Genomic DNA, 19,463 nt, shown 5'->3' on the forward strand with positions numbered 1-19,463 from the left:
TTAATAGTATCTACTGTTTCATAAAATGTTTGTCCTTCCCCGCGCGCGCCCCCCCCCCCCCCCCCCCCCCCGTTACTGACAGCAGACTTTGCCTCCCACCCAGGGGGAGGTGAGGGAGAGCTTAGTGAGGAGTACAAATAAAAATGATGGGTGCTAAAATGGAGTGATGGCATTCCCCTGTGCCCATCCCGCCGGGCTGTCAGTGCACGCAAGAGAGATTTTTCTTCCTTGCAGAGAGCAGTGGGTCGCTTCTCTCTCAGCAACCCGGCTCTTACTGGAATACCTCCCCGGGAGGGATGCAGTGCTCAGCAGGCAGCCCAGCACGCCGCTGCCCTCTGGACCAGCGCACTTGGTATTTCTTGAACGCACAACCTTAATCAGACGCGCGAGCTTCTCGGCGTGTGCTTCGTGCCCTTTCCGCCCCCGGCTCGGGCTTGGAGAGATTCGGCTCCTGATCTGATCCTTGTCGAGTCAAAGCGTCTGTTGAGCGCGACCAGAGGAAGATGCGGAGGGGGAATGCGGGATCAGCGCCGCTCCCTGAAAGAGGCATATTAATAACACTGATGCATGGCCAATTAGCAGAAGGAGCCAGGTCCAGCCCTCGAGTCTGCGTGCTAGTGATTTATCGACAGTAATTACCGAGGCACTTAATGCCTAGTTGGGATGGGAATTAATTCGAGGCCGGATAAATAATGCATTAGGGTTTATTTAGCCCCATGTGAAGCGTCGCCCCCGAGCTAGAGCTGGAAGTGGAGCGAAGTGGCCTTGGAGCGGAGAGCGGCGGGCGCGGCGATGCGCGGGGCGGCGGCCGGGGCCGGGGCCGGGGCCGGTCGCTGAGGCTGCCGGCAGCGGTGCGCCCAGCCGGGAGCATGCTGAGCCCCAAGATCAGGCAGGCCAGGAGAGGTGAGTGTGCCTTCCCGTGCGCCTCGCGTTGCGGGGAGGGGGACCGGCTACCGGCACGGGGAAACTTGCCGGCGGTGGCGGAGAGCCTCCAGCGCTGCCCGCGGAGTGCCCCCGGAGTACCCCCCGAGCTGCAGTGGCCGCCGCCCGGCAGAGCGAGGCTGCTGCCCCGCTGGCCGAAGCCGGCCCCCGGGAGGGCAGCGGGAGGGAGCGGCGCTTGCAGAGGTTCGGGGAGAATGAAGCGTGGGAGGTCGGGACCCATGCTTGTGCTCACCAACGTGGTCTGCAATGTCAGGGCTGAGCAGCAGGGATAATTCAAAAATTGTACTCCGTCCTGGGACTCGACGGAGCCTTTGCACCCTTGGGGTGGTTGCTGATGCTGTGTTTCTAGTGCTGAAATTCATTATAACAGCCGGAGACAGTTGTGACAAGTTTACCTGCAGCATCTTGGAGAAGCGGTTTGCTGTAGCACGTTATCCCTCCAGGGCTGGAAGCAGGAGGTGGGGAAAGTCGTTCTGTGTGAGCTGTGAGCAAGACAAAGGAAGGAAGGAAAACCTGCCCCGGGTCTGCAACAGCTGCTTTGAGCAGCAGTTCAGACCTGCGAGGTGTAGTATGCAGTGTTTGTGAAGCGATCGGCTGGGGCTGGGCACATTCGGTGTCTCCACTCCAGCTTCCCTGGCAGAGATGCTCTGGCGGTGTGATCTGCTGCAGCACCAGTTCCTCGTTTGACATGGCATTTGTTGAGCATCGTTGCCATTCGCAGCCTAATGACAGCCTCAGAGGGGTATCTTCCCGCCTGTTGGAAACAGAGGCTAGATTAATGTCATTTAGGAGCAAAAGCAGATGCAGTCAGAAGAGTATGTAAAGAATAGGTTTTTCTTCAGCCTTGCCAGCATTATAAAATAGGAAAGTGTCACTGGTTCTAACTGCTGTGATTCTGAGACAGATACTTTCAGCTGAATGTCACATTGCATCATATATATAAAAGCAGTATTACATGCTAAACAGTCCTTACAATACCAACAGCCCATTAAATAGCTGTTAGTATCTTGGAAGGAAGAAGCTTCCTGCCATCTGGAGGTGTCAGGATCAGATATGTACAGCCTCACCCACAGTAAAGTCATATGTACTTATTTTTTTTAATTACACAATTTTGTAGAAGTTCAGCAAGTCTTTCGTAGGTGCTGTCTCTTTGCCATCCCCCTTCTAAGGGGTGTCTAATCTTCTTCCAGTCTTTAATATATTTGTTATCCAGCATTCCTGTGGGCTATTACAGCTCTGATGAGACAAGTTAAACGATGCAACTAGAGTGGTACAGGAAGTCTGTGTCAGAGCAAAGAACACAAGCTTTCACAATTGCATGCCTGCCATTCTTCCACTTTCTTCAATTCATCTGGAAGACAGTAAGTTGTATATCAATATATATTGAAGTCTAGTTATGGGACAGATATTATTCTAGATCTCTGTGGGCTACTGCTGCTTGGGGTACAAACTGTAGTTTACCTTTGTGATTCAATTTCAATTTATAGCAGTATATGTCATTTTCTCAGGGTTTGTTCTGTTTGGTTCATTAACTGTGCAGTGGTAGGTTTATTTCTGAGTGAATTTAGAACTCGTGAAAAGAGCTGACTTGGTAGCTTTTGAAACTTCATGAATTTTCCTACTTTTGCAATGCCATGGCAAAGCACTGGTTAACCTCTTACAAAGGTTACCAAGTAGGACCTAATCCTGCAAGGTTTTTCTATAGTTCTTGTTCACAGGAGCTGTAAACAGGCAGTGCTGAAGATGCTGAATGCTTCTTGAAGGTAAGTGTCCCACCTTGCAAGGTTCATGCTCCCTGGACTCTCCGTTGGGATTGCTAATGAAGGTTCAGGCGGTATATGGTGGGCAAGCAAAGTATTGAGAAGGCTGCAAGAATGTGCTGCTGGTAGTAAGCATCAACAAGGGCAGGAGATCTGCTGCAAGCTTCTGTGTGAGCTTGGCTGACTTCTCAGAGTAGTGGCTGTTAGCTCTGCCGTTGAGGACTTAGCTGTGTAAGGGAGGCAGTGTGACTTCTCTGAGCAGACAGAATGAAGAGAAGGGACAAGGAAAGATACTCTGGGTACAGCCTGTGTTTTCGCTTGAGTGTGATAGGAGGCAGCAATAAAGCTGAACCTAGGCATGTTTATGTATCTGGTATAGATTTCTTGTGGTTGAATTACCCAAAGCACCTTGTGTGCATGTCCAGCTCTTTGCTTCAGCATCCCTGCATCTGTGCAAACAGGAATGCTTCATCAGCTCCCCTTGTATTTCCAAATGTCTACTGAGAATGTACCTTTAAAAATTCACTTGTGACATCTGATGCTGTCATTTTTGTTTGACTCGTGGATGGTCCTTAAGAAAGCTCCTGGGTTTAAAGACATTCAGGCTTTTTAAAGACATAAAGGCTTTTGAAAATTCTAGGTCTGGACTTGAGCCTGACATCTGGGGTGTAGTTCTTAATATTTGTGAAAGGTATGGTAGAGAACAAAGATAATTTGCCTTATTAGAGGTAACTGTCAAGTGTAATGTAGTCCTTGCCGTTCCATCAGCAAGCTCAGATCTGCAACTGAGAAACATGCGTTCAGAGGTACCTTATGTTTTCATAAGACCTAGGAAGGTATAAAATCTCACAGACTGAAAATCTTAATGTGCATAAATGGGCCTTCTGGAAAAACATTCATCCCATCTAGGCCTGAATGGATTTTGCATTATTTTTTCATCTACAGTGTTTTATGTACAGCAATTGGCAGAGTCCAGGATTCTGAAATAAGTGACTGCAATGGAAAACATCTATTTTCAAATTCTTTCTATGTCATGGAGCATAGAAATACTGCCTTCCAGAGTGGAGGCAAAGGAACTTTCAGTATGGAGAGCAGGGAAAGCAGTTTTCAGACTATATCCTTCAGTCTCAAGGAATGCATTTTTGTTTCATTGTTTTTAAGAGATGAAAAAAATGAAACAAAGCATTTGCTCCTTGGTGTGAAAAGTCTCAAACAGGTTATACCTGCCCAGTTGCATTTAAATGTGCTAGGAAATGGAAGCTGGACTGACTAAAAGCTTATGCGTTTGTTTTTTAATAAGTGGTGTGATGGGATTGCCCTCTATAGTGAGAGAGTTAGCCTGCTGAAATGATAGATTCTTTACAATATTCGTGTCTTCAGCACAGTCTGTCTCAGTTGTATAGATACTAAGAATAAACCTTCTTTCCTTACAGGGACTTTGTACTAATGGGTGTCTGACATGGAATTATCTGCACTTCTCTGACCTATTATTGCTGTTTGTGGCATGCTCATACATATGTTACAGTATGTTGAAAATTTTCTTCACAGTCATAATAATGAAACTTTTGTTTGTTTAATTAAAACTTAGAGCCTGGAAAAAGTGATGGGAGACATTTTGGCTAGCTAGCCTGCTGCAGATGAACTGGTTTTACCTCAGGTATCCTTCACATGGCTGTAGTAGAACAGTTATTTCACTCTCTCTTTTTTCCTTCTCTGAAACTTGTCATAATTCAATTTTAATGAAAAGTGGGCTTTAGCATATTTAAAACGTTTCTAAGGATGGTGTATACTAATGCTGCCAGGAGGGACTTTAGAGGGTAAAGTACTATTATAGCCCTCTGGGAGTGTGCACATTTACAATGTAAGCGTCACATGCTTGCAGTGAGGACAGCTAAGTTTTAGTATTCAATGCCTTTGCAATGGTGTCATTATATTTTTAATGAAAGTGCTGTGTGATTACAGGAGCACAAATACCCTATATTTTAACTGCTTTCTTATGGCAGTAAGGATATATGATTGCATGATTTCTCCATCTGTCTCTGTCCTAACAATTTTTGAGCTGCTTGGCTAAATCCAACCAGATTTAAAAGCAGAAAAGGAGTGTCAAAATATATTTGATGCCTATAAACTCAAAGAAAATTGGTGACAGGACAAAGGAAAGACAACCACATCTGTACACCTAGGGAAAACTGTCACATAGTGCTCAACAGAAATGTACGTTCTGAAAGATAATGCCCAACTGACCATCCGAGACACATATTGGCTGTCCTGTAAGAGGACACATATATTCAAGTCAGCCAAAAAGCTAAGGGATGTAGAATGTATTGGGTTGTTGGGGATGTGGAAGGAACTGGGTATTTGAGGAAGATGAAGAGACAGCATTATGCAAGTTTGAGGAAATAGAAGAATATAAGGCAGTAATCAGTAGAAATCTGGACTTCCTTAATTCTGCAGACTGGAAGTATATTATTTAATACAAAAGCAAGTTATGAGAATTATAGTAGTACACTTTGGAATCTACATGAGCATTTTAGGGTTAGAAGTGGGCTTCTGAAACAAATCTAATTCTCCTCACTTAATGCACTTTGGTTATGTCATGAAGGGGTCTCAGAATAAACAAACCAGAACTCCTTTTGGATTAAACTAGGTGGGAAGATATTTTCAGGAGTGCACCTCTGCAGCCACTCTCCAGCCACTAACGGGTATTCAGTCCATAGGATCAGAACAGAACTAGTCGAGAACAGAGCCCCCTGAAAGGCATATGTAGCATGGATATTAATTCCCTGCCATTAACTAACAGATCCACTCCTAATGATCTGCACTATTTGCTAACTCCGACATCTCCAAAGTTGTCAGAGTCACAAGACATTTGTATTCAGAACTGATAATTTTATGTTAATCCATTACTTAGGTGGCCAACAATTCACTACCATAGTATCTCAGAACTTAACAATTCAAAATTTATTTACCTTTGCACATGCCACATTTCACGGATAACCTTTACATTCTGTGGACTAGGGAAAAACCCTAGGCCACATACAAAGTCCAAGGCAGAGCCAGGGCTTGAAACGAGTTTCCCAAAGTTTAGTATATGTGAAAAAATACTGGATTATCCTTCCTTCTTATTCAACAGCTTTTCACTGGCCATTTTCTGTCATCAGAACACATCTGCCTCCTTAAGAACTCACCAGTGGAGGGTATCAGCATAATAGGATGAACAGTATGAAATTGTGGGGGATGCCTCTAGGAACTTTTTTTCTCTACCAGAAACATAGGATGATTGGGGTCATCCCTCTAGAGATTCCTTGTCTAAAGGAAACGACATTATTAATCACTTCTTCAAGACAGTCTTAATCACAGCAGCAGGCTATCAACCAGTCATGGCTTTCAGGAGTTCTCATCTATCCTGAGTTTGCCAGGCTCAGGAATCAGCTTTGATGATGATGAATGACATCTAAGGAAACAGGAATTAGGCATTTTTAGACCAGTGAAGGTGACCTCTGACTGTTAGAAGATGCTGCTTGTTCAGAGTCATATTTGGGCTGGCCAGTTAATAATTCTTCAGTATCACTGACACACTTCAGGTTCCAGGAGTTGGACCTCATCTAAGAGGCAACCTCACAACCCCAGCAGCAGACACAGGTAGCAGGACAATCTGTACAACAGGCAGAGCTGAGATGAGGTCCATCAAGGGAAAAAAAAACAGTGGTTAAAGGAGATTCCAACAAAAAGCAGAAAAAGAAACAGTGTGCAACTCAGTTTGTGAAAAAGGACACGGCAGAGAAGAAATTAGGAACAGTGAAATAAAGACATTTCACAGAGACCCAGAGGCAGCCAAACAGTTCTAAGTATGCTCAGACTGCCCTGTTCGCTGAGACATCAACCGTCCAGCTTCTGGCTGTTGTCCAAGTCCTCCACAGAGAGGAGGCAATCCTGCTGCCTCATGCACAACAGCAGTTCACTGTCATGTTTCTATTTTCCTCTGGCATTAGGGGAGAACTGGTGGCACCTTTGCCCCAATTCCAGCAGAGACCAGCACCACGCTGCTGGAGCAAGTCCTGGACCTCAGAGACTGCTCAGTGCAGGCAGCTCCTCTGGCTGTATTCCCTTCAAAATCAAGCTGTGTGAAGAGCTCCCCTTTCACTGGCCAGTGAAAGGCAGAAAAGGGGAACTCTCCCACGTGTCTAGTTCCCCTCACCAAACCACAGCTTAGCACCTGCAGCCTCTTAGCTCTGCAAAAAGGAACACCAATGCCTCCACAGCCTCACGCTGCAGCTCTGGTTTGAGGGGCTGATCATGCACACAGCTATCCCAGAGCATGTGGGAGGCCAGCACCTTGGCACCTCCAGCTTACCAGGCAAGTAACACCCAGCTTCTTCCTCCTGGAACCAAAGTAAACAGCCCTGGAGCTGTGAACTCCTCCAAACATTTCCTTCAGCCCCTGAGAGCCCACCAGCGTCGGTGGGAGCATACCAGCCCCCGGGGCAGGGAGCAATCAGTGTGACTAGCTGCAGCTGGCATGGCAGAGCCACCATTAACGAGGAGCCCAGCTGCGAGGGGGAGGCTCACTAACCCCTTCCTTAAATGAGTGATTCTCTGAGGCAGAAGAGGCGTTTTCAGGAGTTGTGCGCTAGAAAGGTATGTGGGTAAAAAGCTAGGATGAAGTGCTAGTAAATATGATTTTGTTTATGGCTCACAGTTTGTGAGCTGGTGGAGGAAGGAGTCTGTGAGTCACTGGGGAGGAGGAGGAGGTGGTGACCCTGCCTGTGGTGTGGGTCTGGGTTGGTTTCATCTTTTTGCTTTCTACGAATGTGAGATAAAGCTGCTGAGTTGAGTTTAAAATCCTAAGGCAATGGTACAGGGGCTGTGGAGGGAGGTATTGGGGCTGGAGCTGGTGCACTGCTGGATTAACTGCCCTGAAGGCAGTGAGACGGTATAGGCCCAGACTAGAGGGTAAAGTGTGGGGGAGAAGTGAACAAGGAGGGAGCTGAGCGTCCCTCTCGCCATATCCAGCCCTAGGGAGCTGAACGAAGCAGGGAATTACTTCTGCCCCTTGGTATCAGGTCAGTCTCCTGGCACTGTGCTGCTTTGGTGCAGGGGTGTGCAGTAGTGAGCTGCACTATTGACTGTGTGCTGTAATTACTTTGTTGTCCTGGTTCAGTGGCCACGTGCATATACAGAAGGGGTCAAGAAAGTGATACTTGTGGGATTCCTCCAGAGATAGGTTCAGATTCCCACTCTTGCTTTGTGGTGTGTCCCGTGAAGAAGGACCCAGGCTGCTCAAAGGTTTAATCCTCTCATGTCTGTAGAGATGCCCCTCTCTTTCCACATAGGATTCACAGTGTGTGCTGAATTAAGTGCTGCTCTTGGCAGTAGCAGCTTTCTGTCCCTGCCTGAAGGCTCAGGCAGGAAATCACTCTCCTTAGAAAAAGCCCTGAAAAGTTTGTAGGCACACACCACCTTATTAAGCACAGGCAATCTGAACTTGAAATAATGAGCCATGGTCTTGCCTCTTGGGGAGGGGCAGGGCCTTGAGAAAGAGCAGTAATTCAGCTCAGAGGGCAACTGGACTGCTGGGAAGAGAACTTGTGGGGAGGGAATTAATTAAATATTAAAAAAAATGAAAAAGCCATAGGCTATCTAATTACTTGTAAAACACCTACTGAGTGAGTACAGGGTGAAACTGGCAGGGTTGTGAAGAGCACAGTGAAAGCACCACAAATGCTAGCAGCTCTCTCCTGAAAGGACAGGCACCTGCTACTTTTAGTGCCTATATAAATGTATTCCTCTTCATTGCAAGGTTACTACCAGAATGACTTTTTTTTCCTTGCTGCCTTTCCATTTACATTTATGGTAGCTGATAGGCAAGCACAACAGCATAAATGGCTTAATTTGTTTTCTCCAGCTCCCTACATTATGGGCAAAGGTAGTTTGAGGCAACAGTAAAGGCACTTGCAGACTGTGGTGGGGAGGGGAAGCCCCTTGATGAGGCTGCAGTATGAGCTATCTGGTGAGTTGGTATAGGAAAGGATCTATGCGTAGGCTCTGCCCAGGCCTGTGTGTGTTTAAGGTATTTAAAACTAAGATGGGAGGGGAAAGCTGCTGCTGACAGTCCTTCTAATGTGTGTTCCTTCCACAGAGCTTTTCTGTGTGTCCCTTGTACCCAAAAGGCAGTAAATTGGTCTTTATGAAGAGCTAAAGAGCAGAGATACTAGGTCTTCGCTTGCAGTTGAAAATAGTTACTTGTAATATCCTTCCTCTTAAATGCAGGTGTTAAGAATTATTTATGCTTCAGTAAGATAGTCATCCTGTGAACTGGTATCGAAGTTTAAAGAACAAACCTATGGTAAAAGGAGCTAAATGACAAGGAAGCTGTATACGTTGGTTCTAAGGTGAGAACCGATTCTTTTGCAGGGGAAAGGATTGGGTCGATCATGGTCTCTTTGGGGGAACTATAGGTGCAGGGTTAATACTTAATCCTGTGCAGACCTCCTGCTTAGGAGGAGCCACCCTTACCTTATTAACCGGCAACATCTTGTTACAGATACTTATGGCTAAATAATCTAAATTGGGTGCTTAGGTTCAGAGTATGAATTAATGAAGAAGTAAGAATGCCTGGATTTCTTCTGCCTGTGTCCCCCAAATCAACCCTAGCAGTAGGGCAAGTCACATAGCCACCTGTTGTACAGAGAAGGAAGCAGGCTTTGTTTGCATATTGAAAATAGGTACAAACAGGTGAACTGTTGGCTCAATGCTATGCCCTGAGAAGTAGGGTAGGAATTAATACCTTCCTGATGTTTGAATGAGGGAAACAAGAGAAATGTAATGTTATGGCTGAATTCGGGTAAGTTTATCGCTGAAAGTGGTCAATCCATGATATCACTTCAGTCTTATAGCCAGTTGCTGGCAAAACGCCTTGACAAAGTTTTCTGTACTCTTGATTATTTTTCAGTCCAGAATAATTTTGGGAAGTGATATCCCATCGTGTGTGGCAGACAAACATCTTTGGTGCTCATAACATCAGTGTAAGATGCTAGTGATACTAGCAGCCACTGCAATGTCTGAATAATATGGACCATGTGCTTGGCATGGCACAGGCATTAGTATTTATTATAAACACATGGGTGACTGGAGGGCCTATGACTAGCTTGAGTTGTTACACTGCAGCAGACCTACTTTTGTGCTGCATCTGTAGTGCTGAAGAGCTGCAGTATTGACCGGGACTCCACAGCACTTGATGTGGTATGAGCTCAGGGTACAGTCCCAGCTCCAATCTGAATGTTATCAGGGTCAGCATTTTTTGTTTGCTCCTCAGTCCACTACGGCTGGGAAGGCTATTAAAAATTAAGTCTTAAAGCCAAACCTGTGGGGAGGATTACAAGAGGCTTTTGCTGATTGCGGAGGGAGTACAAGGTATTCATTCAGTCTTCCTTCTGTGACCTGATTTGACTCACTAAAGTAGCAGGAAGAAAAAAGCCCTCAGATAACTTTCTGCCATTCCAGTGAGTACCTATTCTTATAAAATGGTCTCACCTTGTCAGTGAAGTGTAGGAATATAAGGCTGGGTGTATCAGCAGAAGGAAAAAGCAGTGTGGGTGTAGGGAGAAGGGAGTAAGACTTCCCTCTTCTGGCAGCAGTGAGCTGTAGCTCAGCGTGGTCGCCCGTGGAACTACAGAGCTTTGCCAGCAGCAGAGATGCCTTCAGCAGTGCTTGTCAGGTGGGCAGTTCTAACCAACCAGATGGAGAAGATGTACAGCTTTCAAGAGATTCTGCCCAGATTCAGTGGGAGTGGAAAGCTGGTGCTTGGGTTTGCTAGATAGTTTTGTAGTCCACTCTGTGTGACAAGTGGACATGCTTTAAAGCAACACACCAAATGGCTATGACCTAAGTGCTGATCTATCCTCTGAACAGTCTGCAGTGGATCCAGCTGGGAACTATCAGAGGGTGGTGCAGATAAAGGGACCTGAAAATTAAAAGGCAGTCTTTTGCTGGGAGCAGGTTTCTGTACTTGGGCTGCCTGTCAATATGGTCTGTAACTCTGATTTTGCAATAACAAAGAACGTAGCAGGTTGAATTTGGGGCTCTGACCTGCTGGTTACAGAGCTTACTCATGGTCAGCAAGAAGAGGAGGTAAGAATATCCTTGATACACACCCCTCCAAAAAAAAAAAAGTAAAAAAAAAAAAAAAAGAATAAAAATTAGTTAATCTTTCTTGGTATTGAAGCTGACCTGAACCTGCTGTCTATTGGTGTAGATCAGCATAAATCTATAATGAACTGGCTTCCAGCTTCTGTGTCCCCCTTTCAGTACCTAACAAATAAATGAAGCATGTGAGTTTTACTTGAGTGACTAGTGTTCAATTCATGGAGCTTGTAGCTCTCTAACCTTGCCTCAGGAGTACAAGATCATCACCTTGTTGTTTCTTACCTTTTGTGTTTATATTCATTGACTTGGAGAAAGCCATGCTAAATGGCATGCTTAAAATATGACCTGCAGCAAGCTATGCAAATCTACTTCATACTTCTATTTTTAGGAGGGAGAGGAGGCCGCTGTTAGTGAAGAAAAAGTTGGGAACACGATGAAGGCAAATTTGAATGGTTGTGCTCTAATGTATTTTGTGCACTCTGTCATAGAGAAGCTGACTCATACTGCTGCATGAGTTTGGGTTTTTTGCTGTAGCAAAATGGCTGATACTGAAAGGAAGGCATAAGCATTGCACCCCTCAGTGTGGTATCATCTATTGAGAAATAAAGAGCCAGTAGTTAGGGTGTTAAATGAATGATGTCTTTATTTCTTGTCCTATCACAGACTTCTTTGCAATAGTTTCTCTTACCTGTTCTGTATGCATTTTTATTCACGCTGTACAGATGCAGCCATGCTGCTACTTCAGATGCACTGGGAGCAGTAAAACCAGAGATGGGAACAGCTGGGTTCAACAGCTAAGATTTAAACTCTTCAATGAAGACAGTTATAATTACTAGTCCTTACTACTATAATATCTAAAAGCATCACTATCTACTGTCTGTTCTACCAAGTGTGTGCCTCTGTCCTTAGCTTAAGCTACTGGGTCAGTAGGCAGATCCTGTCCATTGTCTTCATTTGGAGGGGTTCGGGTTGTCTGCATAAGCATCCATTTTGGTTTGGATCAATGGCATGCTTTTGAAGCAGATCTCCTGATCTTTCTTACCTACTGTGCTTTGGTTGGTTTTAGCATAGTCTTGGATTACTTCTGAGTGAAAATGTGCTCTGTGTGCAGTATGCTTCTATAGTCAATCCAAATAAAATCCCTGAAATAAGTGTTGTGTAGATGGTAGGTCTGTGGTACCAGCTGTTCCTCCCTACTTGTTCCACCCAGTGTGCTGTACTACTTTGTAATATAGACCTAGCCAAATTCCCCAGCTCTGCACAGGAGATGCAGGCTACCTCATCTGAATGCTGACAGTTCTCAGTGGTTTCCCACAATTCATTGTGCTTTTTAGAATAAAATGTTTCACTTTACTAGGTGGTAAATCAGTAGGTCGGTCTGTTGTAGTAGAAAGAATCAAGCCATCACCCTTCCATCTTGGCAATTATCCATGATCTAATGCTAGTTGTTTGATAAGACTGGCATAGCTTTATGTATTTATAGGGCACTCTTGTGAACAGCTGGTGGCAGGTTACCTGCAGAATTTAAGGTTTATTCATTGGCAGGTGCCAAACCCCCGGCATATTCCCACAACCTGAGGGAGTAATTCAAATCCATTTGAAAATACAAGGTTAAACTCTTTAAATGATGATTCTGTGGAGTTGAGACTTGCTGGTTGTCTTGCTGCTGGTGACAGCAAAATAAGTTTGCGACTTCTTTGTAAAATAGGTCAGAAGTGTGCAGAGGTCAATGAGGTCTCCGGAGCTGGAGTGAAAGGTCAACCAACAAACCAATGCCCCTTTACCTATATGATAGCAGTGATGGATTGCCAAAATCCTTATCTGATCTGGAGTCCAAGATGCCATGAATTCGTAACAATAGTTTGAAGACGAATGTAAATTGTTCTTCAGGAGTAAAGGGCTAAATTATCCCACTGACTATGTGGTTTTTTTTTTCATTGTGTGGGGTGGGTTGCAGTAATTATCAAATAGACATGAGTTTTCCTTGACTTGTGGAAAGGCCCTGCATTAATGTGTATCAGTGTGTGCTACTGTATGTGTGTTCTTTGATGCAAGAAAGACAAGATGTTACCAGGTCATCTGTTAGCATATTTCACAGAAGCCTTGAACGTTTGTGTCATTCTAAAAGATAACTAAGTTTGAAGCTGATTCTTGTCTTCCTTCAGCCTGATCCCCCCCACTGCCTTGTTTAGGTGTGCTACCTGCATACTTTTGCACAGTAACTCTGATCAGTAAAGTGGCTTTTATGGTCATATTGCACAGGTCACTGGAGTATAAAATTATTTTTCTGATTTAGAACATGCCTTATACAGAGCTGACTATACCATTTCTAAGGTGGTAAAAGGTTATGACTGTTACCTTGAACACTACAAAGAAGACCAAGATTAATTTCTTCATCCCAGTCAGGAAGCAACTGCCCTCAAACTAGTGTGTCTTTGCCTCTTGGTTCTGACCGTGTTCTGTATATGCTGTAATTCCACTGTAAATGGAAAACAGGTGTAGTTTTTCTACATGTTCTACGAAGGAAATGCTGCATGCTTATTGAAGATTGAGGCAAAGATTGGAGCCAGCTCTGATGACTCTGGAAAGGCTATAGGCAACTTTAAATGTGTGTTGCTCTGCATGAGCTTATGGCATGGCAGGGCTACACAGCTTTCAGTACCAGATGCGGTATCTGTAGTACAACAGTGTTGTTCGGGCGTGTTAACCTGCTAGCTAGCAGGAAATCTTGCCTCCCGTTCTGCCAGGTACTGTCAGTGTACCCACTCTTAAAACATGCTGGTGTGGAGAATTTATGCAGTCTAGTTTTATTCTTCAGAACTCCTTGGTGCATGTGCAGTTCCCTTCTCTTTCGTTTTTGCCGGTGAAAGACCACTGACTGATGAGGCAGTGCAAAAGACATAGGAGATGATAACCTTGTAAAATAGCAAACATCTTGAAAGCAGAACCCTCAGCTATTGGTCTTAGGAGTTCTGAGAGGGGATGAACCTGCGTTCTGGAGACAGGGTGCTCCTTCATGAACAAGTCTTTGTTTCCCAATCCATTTGGGCTCCTTTTTGGGGATGCTGATGCATCTTCTGCTACAGTGTATAGTTTATTTCTTGTCAGAATCCTTCAGGCTGGCTCAAATTCTTTGGCCATAGCTGTGCTCTGTAGCCGAAATGTGCTTTTTAGTCATTACCCTGCTATTCAGATCTTCTGTCATCCATCTCTTTGCTCTTTCTGCTCAAAAGGCTGTCTGTGTGGTTGGTGTGGGATTTTTTTGTTTGGTTGGATTTTTTTTTTTTTTTAACAGAATGTGTCTTACCTGTATGTAAATATCTATAATCAAAGTTTCTGCCCTTCAGGTAAGGACTGAAAGGTATTTTACCCTGTATGTACCGCCAGTTTCTAACAGCACTTATCCCTCATCTGAGAGTGAAATTATACTAGTTTATGTTGGATTTCAGATTTATGAAGTGGCCTTCAGGAATGCAGTTGTTCTCGTAGGAAGTTAATAATATCAAGTAAACATTTGTACAAACAGATCCTTCCTTCAGACTGTAAGAATCTTTTCTTGGCAAGCCTACCTGCTTTGGTATGTGCAGTCTGGTATTCCAACCATTGCAGAAAATACAGGTTACTAGACAAACATAAGTAAAGCCAATTGTCTCCCTGCTTTTTCTTCAGTTGGGCAGCAAGGTTACAGAACTGCTTCTAGTATAATGCATGTATGGTTTCTCTTGGAAAAAGCTATGGGTTTCCAGACCCATTTATTTTTCCTTTCATTTTCTTCAGCAATATCTGGTGGGTGGCCATGAAGAATGATTTTTCTAGAGCAAAACATCCTTTCATATTTTTATTTTGGCTGAAAGAAAAACAAACCAAGGTAAAGAAGTAGAACACAGCACGTTGTCTTGGTCTATAAAATGTTCAGAATAGACAGGTATAGCTTTATTGAATAGAAGTAATGGAGCACAACCTGCTCTTGTGGTAGTGTTTCTGAATGTGGTGTCCTCCAGGTCACAAAATGTGAGCAGCCACGTGGCTGTGTAGCAGCACCCTTTTGTCTCTATACAGATTGCTACTCTATTTGGCTTGAGGGAACTCAAAGCCCTTGCCAGTTTCTTGTAACTGATATCCTTCCAGTTGCCTAAACACATCTCATCACCAACCACTTCAGACATTCTGCCTTTAATTTCTTTGCTTATTGTGTTTCAAGATGCTAAATTCTCAGACTGTGTTGAGGAAGTGTCTTGGTTTCATTTGTGCTCACTGGCTGTGCTATCTTAGCAATCAAATCCAAACACAAATGTGTAATAGACACAGAAAACAAATCTAAACCAAGTATTTTATTCCCTATGATTTGGTGAAAGGACATGCAGTATCTTTTTCTAAGGCATGTGACTCTTGTGTTTTCAGTGCATCCATTTTTGAGGCAAAGTTTGAATTAAATAAAACAACTGAGAATATTGTTTATAGTATGTGAAGCCACTTCCCTTTGTGGCTAGTACTTTAAACAAACACTGTATCAGAAATAATACATAGTGTCAGTATGTCATTAGACTGAAGAAACACTAGAGCAAAGTGCCTTCACTGTAGGACAGTTTGTCAGCCAGAATCAATTATAATGGCTATATTGATTTAAGCTAACTGCCTATGAAACTTCAAAAGATTACAACTTTAACTGATATTGAGTTGCATTGACTTGATTGATTTCCATGTCCCTGATTTCAGTAGGTACTTACGGATTGCAGAGACCTGTAGTGATGTTCAGAGCTGTGAGCAGCAGCAGGAGAGCAGAAGAGATTGTATAATGTTGCCAGGCAGTATTGAGTTCAGGAAAGGGGGATAGTATGGATAGGGAAGAGAAGTTGTCTCTTGTTATGTGCATGCTTAAGGTAGAAAATAGAAGTGATGAGAACAGGAATGTGCATATTGCTTGGAGGCAGGTCTGGGTTGCAGGGGAAGTCTTGTAGAAGTGTATGGTGCTCTGTTAATGGGGCAAGGAAGAGAAATGGAGAAATAGTAGCTTTAGACAGGGCTGAGTTGGGATGGGGATAGGGATTGCTATCTCTGTAAGGAATGGCAGCATGGCCCCATCCGATTTGGTCCATCCGCTCCTTAGGATAATCTTTGAGTTTACTATTAAAGACATGGCAATCAAATGTGGGGTTTTGGATGGGGAGCTTATTTAGTGTAGCCCGGGCATTTGCACAATTGGCGTTGATTGTCACCCTGCTGCCTTTGCTTCGTATTCCTCCTCCCATCTTCATCTAGATATGAGAACTTCCATATGCTGGTGTCGCTTTTGGTCACAGGAGTATTTTCAAGGTCTGCAATTCTGGTTCTTGCCTTCTAATGATTTGTCATCCCCCAAAACAGGCTTGCCTCATTGTTAGTGCCACCTGTGGGGCCAGCAAGGATATGGGTCTGCCTGGTCTGTTGTAATCTTACTGTGCTGTAATTGCCTTGTTTCCCTGCTTCTGAGTGGGTATGTGCTGTAGTTGGCATTTCAGTACTGCTGTGCTATGCAAATGAATCCTAAACCTTTTTCCAAGCAGAGCTTGAATCCTTTCTACATTGATTTCTGTTTAGAACTTATGTGTATGGCTGAATCAATAATCAGTTAATGAAAATGTGAAGAGCAAAACCAAACTGAGTGGTATTGAAAAGGCATTACTGGATCAGAACTCTAGAGCGTGTAAAGTACTTGCTGAGTTGTCGTGAGTGATTTATTGATTTGTTTTCTTCCTTGTGCTCTGCCAATTCCATAATTCTGTCAAATAGATGAGCACTAAGAATACGTATCTACCATTAAGAATCAGGGACTTGATGTACTGGGTCAGATTATCAAAGCAGATATTTTGATCCAAGTAGTGTGAGGTACCTGCTGCTTTAAAGGCAGGCTGTGCTCATCCGTGAAAAGTTTCCTTCTGACCTCTATGCAATTATTGTATTCTGTGGAGCATGCAATATAAACATCAATGCTGTTAATAGCCAGCTAAACATTTCTATCTGATCCATGTTGTTGACTTACAGATGAGGTTGCTAAGTATCTCCCTAATGAAATTAACTATTATAGTCATGACTAGAAACTCTAAGGAAATAGAAATCTAAGACAGCATGAAGAATTAACAACCATTGCAACTAAGACATGGTGCTGCTTAAAATAAAAATATGAAGATATACATTCTCCAGCGGCCAATCACGAAAGCCTTAACTCTTCACTCTAATAAATAATTACTGGGTAGAACTGTACAAATAACACCAAAGGGTGTGTGAGCAGAAGTAAGAGATAACGTACTTAGGGTTATTCAAAAGCTAGATGTTTTTTTGTGAGGTCTGTGTTGATATAGATGTTAAAATAAAGGTAGCAGATTTCCAGTTAAATAAATCTAATTTCTTTTTAGGAGGAGATGTGAAGTAGGAGAGGGTTTATGTAACTATATGCAAGTCAGGAAAACTGGAAACTGCTAGGACTTGCACATTTAATCTGTAGAGTGCTGAGCTGCTTGAGTGTGGAGATGAGTGAGGTGCTTACTGAAGTATGGATTTTGGTATTATTAGACTAATTGGTTAGGTTAATAGCCAAGATGTTGCCTAAGAAACATTATAGTTCCATTTGGAGAAGCAAATTCCTGGGATATTTGTTCTTGTAACAACATACGTTGTAACATGAATGTGGAAAAGAATCTGGGACAGAATCTTGGTCCTTGTTGTAAAATGTGGCCTGGGACGGGGCAGAGGCGATTCCTTCAGCTAAATCCTTATGGGCCTCCGCAGTAGAGATTTAAATGTGAAAAGACTGTTTTCTTACTACATGCACATGAAATGGGATCCACCATTTCTGGGCGGGGGGAGGAGATGAAGTTGTTCTGGTATGTTTTGTAATCATCTGCTAGAGGGCACTGTGTTGCCAGAAAGGGATATATTAAGGCATAAGGTTCTTGGCTTCATGGTGAAAAGCTGTTCTTTATATATTTTGTTGGAATGAAAATGCCTGTCTGTGAGAGCTCAGACTAGAGTGGGTAAACTTAGAGAATAAGCCTGGATACATCAAAGCCTGATTTTAAGTGAATTCTGTGTTAAGATTTTTTTTTTATTATTGTTTTGGCTACATAAAAATCAGAATTGAGGACTGCTGGATTGCTTAAGTGAATCCAAAGTTTGCTGGTAAACTTCTCTGGTAAACTTCACTAATGTAGGACTAATGCTGTATATGTGCTCAGGTTAAATTCAGCAAGGTATTTCAGCTAAAAATAAGGGAAGTGTTATTCTGAAAAAGCTATGATACTGCATCAGGACTTCTTATAACATTTAAACTTTTAAATTAAATTTTAAAGTTAAACTAAACCCAAAATAAAACCTTAATTTCTTGCAGCAGGAAATAGTTATAGGTTGAAACCTAATTTCTCTTGATTGAGGCACAAGGCAAAACCTGTTATTCACAGTTCTGTTGAGAGTAGCAGAACTTACCTTAGCAGTTCAGAGAAATGGAGGAAAAAAAAAAAAAATCCCTTCTGCTTATCAGACAGGGCTTTCACTGAGTCTGAAATTTAAGACTAACAAAGTGATGCTACTTTCTGCCTATAAAACTGGGAAGTCAGAGGCCAGTCTGAGTGCCTACTGCATGGTTACAGAAAAGGTGAGTGGATTTTTAAGCCTGGGTGAGGGGGAAGTATATGATACCATAGAAGTGGAGGTTGCTGTCACTGAGACTTTTTGGTAATGGATGATGTGGTACCATTCAGATCTGCCCTCCACTGACAGAAGTGTTTAGTGTGTAAAGGTGCACGTTTTATATTTCTTTATGAAGCAGAACATGATGGCCTGACTGCTAGGTTATGGGGAAGGTCAAAGTAGATTTTATCACAGACATGAATGTGATTTCCCTCATTGGATTACACTGAGGAGGCTCTCCAAAGATCTGACCTCAGTCCGTTACCTGCCTCTCCTTCTATTGCAGTTTGTTTCATGAAAGAGAAGAAAGAGGATCAAGTTTAATGTTGCTATTGTGATTATTTTTTAAATTTTTTTTTCATTCCCCAACTGTCACCTCCACTTTGTTTTTCTTTCTTTGGCATATGTTGTCAGTTCCATCACTGTGGTGAGGCACCAGAGTCAGGTGGTAACATCAAGGCCATATGTTTTAATTGTCTGAACCCCAAAGAGGCAAAACTAGACAGTACTTTGAGAGGCAGAGGGTTGCCCTTTGTTGTGACAGGCTGAATTAGCTGTAGTGTATCGGGGATCCCTGAATAAGAAGCTTGCCTGTTTTTTAGCTGCAGCAGTTTACAGTGTTAATGTAAGACATCAGTGATGTAGATTTACTGGTGCTGGCCTGTAGTCTGTAGCCCTGTTTCAAGTGGGCAATTATAAATTGTTTAAGCTTTAAGTTAGCTGAATGTAGAAAATGGGAAGGAATGGGATCATGTTAGCACTAACGAAGGAAAATGGCATGAGATACTAAACAACTATTATTACAAGATACTTCATAAATCCAAAGGAAGTAGAGGTGGAAAAGACCTATGAGGTCATCTAACCTATCCATTCTAGAGGACTGGCTTGCTGCCTGCAATATATAATCATTATCTGCTACTCCAGACTAGCTTTAAATGCCCCAAGCTTCAGTAC

General features: G+C 43.3%; 1 protein-coding gene across 3 annotated transcripts in view; it reads left to right on the forward strand.

The window, feature by feature from the left end:
* Positions 1–303: 303 nt before the first annotated feature.
* ARHGAP22 (Rho GTPase activating protein 22) overlaps positions 304–19,463 on the forward strand; it is a 163,214-nt gene continuing 144,054 nt past the window's right edge. For 2 of the 3 annotated variants that reach the window (XM_030029737.2, XM_030029739.2), the window contains exon 1: positions 2,223–2,303. In XM_030029737.2, coding sequence (XP_029885597.1) covers positions 2,261–2,303 — 43 coding nt within the window. In that variant the 5' untranslated portion in view covers positions 2,223–2,260. Of the gene's footprint in view, positions 904–2,222; positions 2,304–19,463 lie in introns of those variants that run through there. The other variant, XM_030029738.2, reaches the window with a different exon arrangement.

The sequence above is a fragment of the Aquila chrysaetos genome, chromosome 11 (assembly GCF_900496995.4).
Source record: "Aquila chrysaetos chrysaetos chromosome 11, bAquChr1.4, whole genome shotgun sequence".
Taxonomy (NCBI): Eukaryota; Metazoa; Chordata; class Aves; order Accipitriformes; family Accipitridae; genus Aquila; species Aquila chrysaetos.